The sequence below is a fragment of the Phaethon aethereus genome, assembly GCF_964289735.1.
Source record: "Phaethon aethereus genome assembly, chromosome: 3".
NCBI classification, from domain to species: domain Eukaryota; kingdom Metazoa; phylum Chordata; class Aves; order Phaethontiformes; family Phaethontidae; genus Phaethon; species Phaethon aethereus.
In genome coordinates this window covers 91,436,429-91,448,330 of record NC_138576.1, presented here as the reverse complement: position 1 = coordinate 91,448,330, position 11,902 = coordinate 91,436,429, and the positions used below count along the sequence as shown (strand labels likewise).

At 38.3% G+C, this 11,902-nt stretch overlaps 1 protein-coding gene across 1 annotated transcript in view; it reads right to left on the bottom strand.

Moving 5' to 3' along the window:
- Positions 1 to 1,589: 1,589 nt before the first annotated feature.
- PRKD3 (protein kinase D3) overlaps positions 1,590 to 11,902 on the bottom strand; it is a 41,948-nt gene continuing 31,635 nt past the window's right edge. The window contains exons 11-18 of the mRNA XM_081998099.1: positions 11,201 to 11,253; positions 10,769 to 10,841; positions 7,318 to 7,424; positions 6,564 to 6,725; positions 6,032 to 6,130; positions 4,400 to 4,667; positions 3,448 to 3,533; positions 1,590 to 2,528 (exon numbers count right to left, since the gene is read on the bottom strand). Coding sequence (XP_081854225.1) covers positions 2,355 to 2,528; positions 3,448 to 3,533; positions 4,400 to 4,667; positions 6,032 to 6,130; positions 6,564 to 6,725; positions 7,318 to 7,424; positions 10,769 to 10,841; positions 11,201 to 11,253 — 1,022 coding nt within the window. The 3' untranslated portion in view covers positions 1,590 to 2,354. The remainder of the gene's footprint in view (positions 2,529 to 3,447; positions 3,534 to 4,399; positions 4,668 to 6,031; positions 6,131 to 6,563; positions 6,726 to 7,317; positions 7,425 to 10,768; positions 10,842 to 11,200; positions 11,254 to 11,902) is intronic.

Below are 11,902 nucleotides of genomic sequence, written 5' to 3'. Positions count from 1 at the left end.
TTAAAACCAGACTGTATCTCCATTATTACAGTTAGGATAGAAGATAGCAATGGCTTCGCTGAAATTTGGTCACTTGAGCACTGGAAGTTGAAGGGAAAACGGAAAAAGAAAAAAAAAAGCACTGCTTCCCTTGCCAAGCCTAGGCAAATACTAGACTATCAACTTCATAGGTGATTGTTTTCACCTTTTCCAGAGGTGAAAACCAGCACCTCTCTGAAGAATCAGTCCTGAAACTCTGCCTTACCAGGATGGCAACATTAAGGGACGAATTCTGCCCCTTCTGAATTCCTTTGCACTGCCTTGACAGCATAAAAGGGAGAGGATGACCCCCAGTGTAGAGGCAGGGCAAGTCCCCTGCACAAACCTGAGAAAAATGTGTGCTCAGAAGGGCCGAAATGCTCTGCCCACTGCTGGCTGTAGGAAACTGCCATACACATTGCACCAGTGCTTTGTACAAAGCTTGGGATAGCCTCACAGGGAAGCTGGAGTTCAGCCTTCACCAACTTTGACACTACGAAATGCAGTGGCAGTTAGATGAAGGGCAATGGGAAAAGAAGGTGGGTTAAAGGCCCAAAGCTACCTGCGGCTGCATGCTTCTGCAACTGCCCCTGCCTTTACTGCCAGGTCACTATCATTGCAAGCAGCTGCCAGCCCTGAACTAACTGTGTAACATGTATACCTAACAACTTAGAGAAAGTCTACTTACCTGAATAACAACGGGGCGGGGAAGGGGGGCAGAACATATCTACAAACACATACAAAGAAGTCTTTGTAGGAGAGAGAGGAGATACCCCAAAGCCTCTCACTGACTTTGCAGTTCAAGCCTGTTATGAGTATTTTGAAAAGTATTTCAAACCAAGCTCCAATTAAGCAGCTTGGCACATCAGGGATGTATAGAGCCTTCCAACAGCAAGGCTTCCAGCACCTTCCACCAGCAACAATGCTGTTACCCCACACAAAAGGAAAGATTTCACCTTTTCTATTTTTTAAAATAGGACAAAAAGAAACCCTCTTCCATTTGCATTTAGCATTTGTGGCCTCAAACTTCTTTAGAATACCATGAACTTTAACTGTTACACTGTCCTCTGAGGGAACCAAAGAATACTGCTGCTTCCTCTCCGTTGTGCCACAAGTGCAGTAAGCGGTTGGGAGTTGTTCATTCAGCTCAAACAACAAGGCTGAGCACAGTAAAGAGGATGGGAGGAACTGCACGTTAAGGTCAGAAGGCAAAGCCCTTCTACAATCCAGCTGCCCTGGCAGAAGCAACAGGTAAGCTGATGTCCATTGTTACTCCTAGGTTTTGAGCAGAGTTCAGACACAAGCTAGCAGGTTACAAACTACTCCTGATGTAGGGAACCTTAAAAAAAATTAGAAGAAATATTAGAAAAATTCAAAGTCTAATTACTCAAAACAACAGACGAAAGCTGCACGTATTTTTCCCTGTTCTTCCACATCCATTCTGCTAGAAGATGTTTTTCCAGAATGAAAGGATATGCTACATCAAGTCTTGTGTGCTCTCTGTGCATTACTTGTGTAGTTTTAAGGCAAATGCCTTTGGCGCGTATGAATGGCAGGTGCCAGCCTTGCACAGCAACACCCTGTTGTGGCTTATTGCTCTGTTTTAACAGACAAGATAAAGGACTAGCACAGCTTTGATTGTCATCTCTTCAGATTGTCAGCCAGCATTTCAAGAGGAATGTACAGAAGTTACGGGGTTTTCTTTTTTTGGGGGGTATCTGGAAAGAGTTCAAGGAGGGCAAAGACACACATATTTAACTGTCTTAACAGCAGCAAATTATTCCTTCATCTATGAAGCTGTATTCGACCTAAACCATCAAGTTTTACTATTAGCCAAGGTATTCTGCACTGATTCCTTTTCGCAATTCCTTTTCACCATGCACAGTTTAGGAAATGGGAGATGTATGTAAGTAACAGACAACTCTATGGCCTAGTGAACAGGGATTAGAAAACCATTACAAAATTCTTATTGTGTAGGCTATGGAAAAAAAAAAAAAACCACAACAAAAAACCAAACAAAAACAGCCTTGTAAAACACAGCAACCATTCAATCTGTACATATTACACTTCAGTGATGGCTTTGTAGCCACACAGCTCAGTGAAATGTTACCCAACGGGGCTTATCCCACTGTCCAGTAACTACTCATAGTTTAAGTCAGAGATGGAAAAAAGCTTGTCAGACAACAGTCTATCCCCATGTCAATGCAGGATCCTCTGGGGCTTTGTACACTGAACTATGCGTACAGCATTCAGAAAGAGCAACAGTTGTTCCAAAACTTATCTTCAGTTTCTGTCTGGAGTGTCCTTCTCTGCTGCAATTAAGCATAATGAATAAATCAAGGGTCTTCTTCCATGTCATCTGGATTAGGAGCCATAATAAAATGCTGGGGGTACTCAAGGTTGTGTTCATAAGCATGTTCTTTCCAGCGTGCATCATCACTCTCGTGGGTAATATAACGCTCTCCAATCCGTGTTTCAAATTCTCTGAGGTCAAGCCAAGTCTGATAATCCTAAGGTATGAGAGATTTAAGGAAGCAGTTTAAGAAAGGGCAGCACTACATTCCCACAGGTAAATTCTGCAGTTTGTCTCTACTTTTAGTATAAATAGCCACATGATATAATCAACAAGATCTGTTGTTGATTAAAAAAAAAACAAACCCACTCCTCTCAAATGCCCCAACAGAGTGTCCACAAAGAATGGTTCAAAATTAAATAGGCTAGTATCTAAGGTTGTAATACTGTAAATCACAAAAACTTTGTGTAAAAAGACAGCTATGTTAGCTTTATTATAAAATTTATGGTATATATACACATACATAAAATATACTTCTTCCAATATTGTTTGTACTCAAAATTAATTGTATTTTCCCCTTAACACCTTTTAAGTTATCTGTGAGCATAGATATGTGCATACAATATTGTGAAACCACTGTGAAAGGAACCTGCATCAAACTGCATACAATATTGTGAAACCACTGTGAAAGGAACCTGCATCAAACAAGCACAGAAATTCCATTCCAAACAAATTCTCTTCTAAAATGACTACAAGGTGTAGCACACGCCAGCTTGTGTGTCCCCTTCAGCACTGAACAATGGTTGTCTCTACACTGATTTCAGTGGGGGTCCATGCACTCATCACACATTCAGGAAAGGTGCCAGAAGAGTGAAACTCTGTGTTGGTGTCAGACAGAAAGCAAGGGGCGGGAGAGACAGTAAGACAAATTTTTCCTTGAGGAAAGAAGCCAGTAACAGATGGGCAGAATCCTCAAACACATAAAATGTAAAGCTAAAAACAGAGATACTCAAGTCTCCATGAATGCTTGTTAACAAACTTTGATAGTAGCAGTTTTAATATGCCTCTGAAGGATTTAATAAAAAAAAAAAAATCATTCACCCATTATAAACAGTGAAAAAGGCAGATGGGTTTACCTGTAGCCACGGGTGACTAAGGGATTTGTCAACACTGAAACGTTTTCTCATCTTCACTTGAAGCAAATTATTTATTAAATCAATGGCTGACAAAGAAGAGAGCAAAAATTATATTCTTTAAATACTAATCTCCTCTATAGCGTTCACATGCTGCAGTGAATTTTTTATATAGGTGTGTGTATATCCTACTGAACTCTTTTAAACAAGCTCTTGAATTTTATATTTAGCTTTTCTTATGTTAAATGAAGCTACGAAATATGTATGGGATAAACTCCCTCCCACTTTGATGGAAACACTAAAAGCTTTACTATATTGCTCGTTAATCTTTTTTCCTACTGATTTCAGTGATTTTCAGAAGTGCCTAAATAACTTGAGCACAATCCTGTGTTCCAAAATTGTGTAGGTACTTCCACTTTTGTATACGTCCTTCCACATCTACCTGTGTGTTAATCATATATACATTACTAATAACAAAGCTGGCATTGGAGAGCTCTAGAGACCAACTTCGTAAACTTCCAGGTTGTTCAGACCTGACATTTAGATCCAGGTTTTGTTTCACTTGCTAATGTACAAAACTAAAATTCCAGATTCAACTTTGAACTGTTTCTGTAATTATAGTTTAGATAAATATGTTTTGATGTTTTTGATGGAGCTTTTTATTGGGAATTTCAGGAAGTTTCAGGTTATTTAACCCACTCCTCATGCATGCAATTATTTTTTCTTGCTAAATCTCTTGACTCTTCCTGCCTGGAAAATGATCTAAAACATTATATTTGACAATTTATCTTTCAGAAATACATGCCAGCTCATATTTATCCATTTTGGCATAGTCTACTAAACTCAAACTATCCATAATTCTCATACTCTTATCTGAATGAACTGTGATGTTTAAGCATTTGAATGTGTTATCTACATATGAAGACATTCTAATAGAGAAAATTGATTTCTTTACCTTCACTAGAAATTTCCTTCCAAGGATTTGGTGGGTACATAAATGCTGCATTTTGAATCTGATCGTTTATATCCTCATCTTCATTAAATGGGAATGTACCACTAAGGCTCACATAGACAATAACGCCTACGGACCACATGTCTAGAGAGCGGTTGTAACCTTTACTCCTGAGCACTTCAGGGGCAAGATAAGCAGGTGTCCCCACCACAGAGCGCCTGAAAGATTTTTCACCAATGATACGTGCAAAGCCAAAATCACACAGCTTCACCTGCAAAAGAAATATATTTTAAACTGAGAAATCTCTGCTTGATCTCCAAAACATGCTACTGCCCAAGACCAGAGTGGTACCTCATACCGTTTCTGCCATCGTTTAAACATTATATGCACTAAAACAGACACAAAACATTACGTAAGCCAGTCAGATTTCAAACTCAGCTCATTTTCAGAGTCAAATCCACACCCTCACAAGGCACAGAACCAAAATTTTAAAAAGCACATGAATCCCAGTCAGCTCACATGCCTCTTAACTATGTTCCTGAAGCTAGAGGCTTCAGCTACATGGAAGTCAAATGATGAGTTTAGCCAGAACTCGGACTCAGACAGCTCTGGACAGAACGGTCCAGTAATCACCCAGGTAAAAAGCATCAACAGCTGGTGCCAGCACTGATGCGTAAATCTTCATGGTTCTGGGATGGTTCCTCAACTTGAACACAGCAGACACACAGAAAAAAGGATCCAGATCAAGTTCCACACTAACCCCACGTTAATAAGCCCTCCTCAGTGTGTAAGAAAGAGCAACGCACTAAAGGCATACAAGTGACACTCCACTTTGCATTAATGTCACAAAACTGGCAGCAATTCCCTGATGCTGCCTCGCAGCCTTTAGTTTCTGTATCTCCTCCACAAAATCCATATTATAGAAGGTATCTAAGGTAATAGTTGACTGGGGTAAGTGTTGACAGCACATAAATACTAACGACACTGAACAGCATTTCTCTTACAGAAACTAGCTATTTAGTTTATATTACAATGTAATATCACACATAATGATGATGAAGGTCCCTGACCAAGACCAGTGACAAATGAGCCTGTCCCTTTTCACAACAGCCTGTAAGACAGACAGACAAGAGCGAAGAGAAGGAGATGCACAACAGGGAAGAAATTGTTTCCCAGGGTCAAACAGCACTGGAACAGAAACAAGGACTGGTCTTGAAGCTTCCAGTCTTCTGCCTTTTCCACTGGACTATTCTCACTAATACAGAATACCAGTTTCCATGCACTCTTCACAAGCATAAAAACCGATGCAGTTTACACAGCCTTTTGCTAAGTGCTGGCAGTAGTTGTACTTCTCAGGCTCCTTGGAGGAAAGGATGCCAGTGCACAGCATTGCTGTGAGACGTGATCCATGTCTGAGGGGAAAGAAACTGAAACAGTCCATTGAGCGTAAAGCTAGCCTAAGAGTTGGAAGGGGGAAAAAAAAAGAGAACTATAATACATGTAGTTCAAGTAATTCTAGACTAAGTCAGTTGAACAATCCCACAAGAGGTCACCTTTTAAGCTGCAATCCCTATATTTCTTTAGAAAAAGAACAATGACAAGTGATGAAAGAAGTATTTTTTAATCTTCACTCACTTGAGGGAATGGCTCTGCTGATGCTAGTAGTACATTCTCCGGTTTTAAATCACAGTGCACAATATTCTTGAAGTGTAAATTCCTCAAAGCAACAAGTATCTACAAAAAGGAAATAACATTTTCAGAACTGTTCAAGTGGATCAAAAGTGTCAAGAGCCACACACACTTAGCAATACAGTAATTTGTATCAACACAGTCTTCAAGAAGTAATTCGTATATATTGTGCACGTACTACTTTTTCCCAGCTATCAAGACTTGGAACGAATGGGTTTTTTTCTCCCCTCCCCGGCCCCCCCCGCTTTTGAATGCTTACTGTCTTGACATTCATCTTTGGATGGAAAGAAGGGCAAAAAAATTAACATAATTAACATTAAAAATTCTTTCCACGTTTATTCAACTTTCATTAGATGTGCAGCCCTCTGTGCTGTCTGTTTTAAGTAACAATACAGGAAACCCCTTCTCCAAACTCCATTCTCACTTAATTACAAAAGACAAATCTAGCCTTTCTTCTCAAAAAAGACTGAATACCAACCTGAGTGACCATGAACTTAGTTATTCGTTCTGGAAGTCGACTCTTCTCACTAGAAAGAATCATCTCTAGCATATCCCCATGCAGCTTTTCCATCACAACAAAGACCCGTTCCGGGGTTTCAAACATACATTCCAGGTTCACAATCCCAGGGTGGTGCAAATTCTAAAATAAAGTAGCATAGGCACATCATTAAAATAAAACAATATGAAATACCCTGAATTACACAAAAATGTTGTAGCTCAAAATCAAAAAGCAGTTAGGTAGAGAGTTAGAGATGGAAAAACAGAATGTCTGAGGCAAGAACTAGCTTGAAACATCAACCCATGAAACATGCCGGTTATCACTACTAAGACTAATTTTTTTTTTAAACACAAATTATCGGTAATGATTCATTTTACAGTTGATACAGTCAGTAGCTTGAGTACGGAACATGCAAGCATAATACTCATAGACTGAGAAGCCAGTAGTGGAAACCAGCCAAAAGTAATACAGAGCTTCCTGCTACCTGCAGGAGACAACATGGAGCCAAAGTACCTGTCTTCAGTGGATTCCCTACAGGGGGCAGATACCACTCCCAAGTTATCAATTCTACCAAATACTCAGGAATTCCTGCTCTTCTAAGACTCCCTCTTACAAGAAGACTCATAAATTACACACACAGATTTAGAAATCAATTCAGAGCACTTACACACATTACACAATCTTATTAATGGCTTGAGACAAACTCCAATGTGATCCAAAAAGATTTTTGTACCTGGAGAATGGCTACTTCATTACGAAGCTGACTTTCCTGTTTAGTTGGAAACCTCATCTTGTCAATGACTTTGATAGCCACATCTCTTCCAGTCTTCCTATGTTTTCCTAAACAGAAAGTCAATGTCAGCCATCAGGAGGCAGAAGCAATTCATAGCTATAAAACATTACAGCAGAAATTCCTTTTTGGGGAAACAAGTATATTTTGTGCAAATATTTATATTTAAAAATGCAACTGGTCTATGAGTAACAAGAAGTGATGAGCCTCGGCAAGAGGGTTGTAGATAAATTTAAACTGGTTACTACTCTGCTGTCAGGTATGCACATTGACATTAGATGTATTAGGTGAAGTTTTTGTTTGTGCAAGGGACTTGCACATTAGCAAGTAATACCTACTCCCACAAAATATCGCCTCTCCCATAAAAAAAAAACATAAACAACAAAACTATTCAAGGCAAACATGAAGAAAGATCTGCAAGTCTTCTTTTCATATTCTTATGGGCTCCACGTGCACAGGAAATTATATCTAACACTCTATGGGAACATAGGGGTAATTAGGTGCCATGAAGAACAACACATTAGTACCCAGGAGGCAGCCTGTTGTGATCAAAAAGCTCGAAAAGATTGTGGTAAGAAGAAAAACACATTGATAGCACCAAATACTATTCCTTGCTGCAACCTGCATGAGCTACATGAGGCACATTCTGCAATACACAGATAGGATCTTTCAAGGGCTGAGTGAGTAGCTGTGAATGCTTACACAGCTCCTCCACAACTGCTAAACTGACTTCTATCACATTCGCATCAGAGAGGTTAATGGGATCACACACTTGCAAGACATTTAATACTAAACTAATAGAGAGTAACTAAACTAATACAGAACAATAAATCTGCACCAAAGAAAAAAAAGTCATTATCTGCTCAGTGAAGGGTTTGGATGCCATTTTAGGAAAAGGGACAACACACACAGCTACTGTGCAAGCGGCACAGGGGAAACTACTGGCACTGCTACGGGGAGCCCAGCTACACCTCGCTAACCCCCCAGCAAGACCTCACCTGCTGCTCTGCAGTCAGTATTGGTGGCCAGGGCTTAGGCAGGGCATAGGAACTGCTCCAAAGGCTGCTGCACCAAGCAGCTAGTGCGCCTGCCTTAAACATCATCATGAATAAAGGGTCAAAACCAGGCTTGTCTCCGCTGTACAAAGTAAGGCAGACCTTGGACACCACCCAAGGTCCAAAAGGGTTTGCAAGGTTACCAAATAGAACTAACAACTGGAGAGCAAAAAATAAATTTCACAAAGATTATGTTAATCCTAAGGAAAGCATACACTGTATAATGGACTGTCACAGACAACAGCATAAAGCCAGAAGTCTTGAAAGAGAGATCTGTGGAGTTCTGTCATTTTGCCTGTAACAAATCAGCAATTTTTAGGCAAAATATTAGAAAACACATCACCCAGCTATAATTTAAATACAACCCTAGATTCAGGGAAAGTGACTCTGGCTCCACTAGACATCAAATTATATTGAAATGCAGCAGAAATACCACCAATTGCAAACTAGATGCAAAACCCAGAAGACAAATGCTAGGTTGCAAGAGAACATAAAGGAAAACCACCAAACTAACAAAACACTTAACAAAAGCTAGACTAGAGCTAACAACTGAACATGAAGAACGATTAACAGAAAAGTAGTTTGAAAATTCCTCTTCCTAAGTACAACATAACCAAGCAGGTTTCAGGGCAAGCTTTACATCAGCAAGAAACTGTCAAGAATTCTCTTTTTTTGTCTCCATTTTTCACACCCTTCAAAACTAACCAAGATAGGAAAATAGGAAAAGCAGAGGGAAACTGTTCTCACTGAAAGAAAGAAGAGTCAGCTATCAATATCCTACAACTTCTTGATTTACAATTTGTAAATGTTTTTCCACAATAGAGGACACACATAAAAAAAAACCACCCACAAAAAAACCCTCACCAATAAAAAAAACAAACCCCACAACAACGTAAGCAACTTAATTTTACCTTTTGTTCAAATAAAAGGTTTTGTTACCATTATTTCAGTAAACCTACACAGGTGGGGAGAAGGCAGCATTAGAAGTTACCAGACCTAGTCTCCCCAAACACCAGCAACAATTAAGCACTGTGCAGACCCAGCAAAAGAATATTCTTTTATATTCTCTTTTGTTGCTCTTTCAGCTTGTGATTTTATCTTAAGAAACTGAGTAGGCATACCATATGTATTCTTAAGGCATCTTTAAGTTAAAAGTTTTAATATAATAAAAGCCTTTTATAAACATTTATAAGCATTGAATCATGAAAAATACTAAGCTGACATTTATCTAAAAGGCAGTTTAGGAGAGTATATATAGAAATAAAAATCAAAACATTAAACTACTGTCTGCATTTGTGCACGTTCTGTTCATAAGAGAGGGAGCATACTTTGACTCACACTATGCTTTAAGAAATACAGCGAAAGAAAAACAAGACCTCTCTCAAGAGTGATGTAAAACCAGACCAAACTGCATTTCCATCAAGCAGTTCAGAAGTAATAGAGAAAAGTATTTAACTACACAATTAGCACACAGAAAAATCATAGCCACAATACTTCCTGACCAGAAAGACAACAGGACAGAAGCAGAAAAGTTACCACTTTTAAATCATTAGTTATCACTTTTTCTTTCCTTCCAGATTTATGGTCTGTGGTTTTCTCAACATTTGAGGTACAATACATGGGATTAAAAAAAAAAAAAAAAAAGGGAGAAACAGACTTCATGTGATGCATTTCTAGTATTTCTTCTTTTTGTGATTACATACTATAAACAAGTTATATGTTGCAGTAGTTTTTAGAAACTCAAAGTGATAAAACTACATTTGAAACCTAAAGCTGAGACCTCTTGACAGAAAATTCCTCCCTCTACTTTATCCTGCTGACAGAAATTTGTAGCAAAACTGTTTGCCTAAAATATGTCAGTAATATGTCCATATAAATACTATCAAACCATAAACTAAAATACGTATTTTTCTAATTGCTTTTGGCCACATCTCTGAGATATCATTAAAAACAGGTATAACTGACAGCCTCCTTAAATACATGACTTCTAATACTGTATAATATAGAGAACTGTTAGAATTTGCAGTTAAAAAAAGCATTAACCAAGGCCAAATTTTGAGTAGAGATTGCTTTGTATTTAACTGTGGTCAAAATACAATGCATATTCTAAACTGATTTTGATGCCAATGCAAAACTCTAAATGCAAAAAATTAATTGTAAGAAATACTGTACATAAAACTGCAGCAAGACACAGTAAAGTAATCCAAACAAAACTTTTAACAAGATAAATTTCATCTGGACATTCTAGATACAGCTAAGCAAATACAAAAAGGCTAATGATATTAAGCAGACAGACATACTACCTTAATAAATGCATAATGGAATCTAATGTAATTTACCTCCATATACAATACCAAACTGACCAGAACCCAGCACTTCATCAGCAAATATTTGGTACACAGAGCTGATATCCTAATGCATGAAAAAAAGAAATCACAAACATCAGGAGTAATCAAAATGTTCACGAGCGTATTAGTTAGTACTGGCTATGCCCTATTTACATTTGACATTACTCAAACTCTATAAAGCATGCCACCACCACCCTGAATGGAATGGAAAACCACAACAAATTTTCCCTGAAAAGGATCCACTCAGCTGCACAGGGGGACATACATTCATACAAACTAACAGCTATATAACTTCCTGTACATAACAGACTTCTTGAGCTACAATACCCTGGTGGTGTTTGTTCATCCAGACACTGTTACTACCAATTACTTTGTAATACCCAGGTAAATAAACATCATTGTTATACAATGCATATGACTCACCACATTCTCCTGGACCTGGCAATTTGAAACAGAGATGCTTAGAGATAACTCTTCTGTAATAAAGAAGATATAACTGAGTAAGTAAATAGGAAGGCCAGGCTTTTTCTAGTAAAAAGGCAGGGGGCCGGGGGGAGAAACAACAAAAAAACTCTTTTCTGACTTCTAACCCAGTCATGGTGAAACGATTTTTTTTGATGTTCTGCAGAAACATCATACCCTGGAATTCAAATTTCTGATTTGAATAACAATCAGGCTGATTAGATAAACAACCCTGGGACTTTTGCTGGGATTATTTATCTATTTTTGTCATATTGCTGATTACAAAAACAGCAGAACGGTACAAGTGTGTACACAATAGAGAACTGGAGAACTAAAAGCAATAGTAATGGGGCAATTGTATCAGAGTTCATTAAGCTACTAGGAATTTCTGGTAGTAATGTAGAAAAATACAGGGAAGAGGACCAGGTAGATCCCTTATAGTCAAATGAATGTGGTTACTAATTTTCTGTGGCATGAAGATATATAGAATTAATACATAAGAAAAGGAAACAAATCAAGCAAAGCAAGTAACAGAAGACCTGATAATTAAAAAAGAAAAAAAAAAACCCGTAAGATATCTATAACCCATAATATAACAATCTTTGTTTCATGGAAAAACTACAGAAGCATATCAATCTTTGGAAGATAAGAGCACATCTAGGA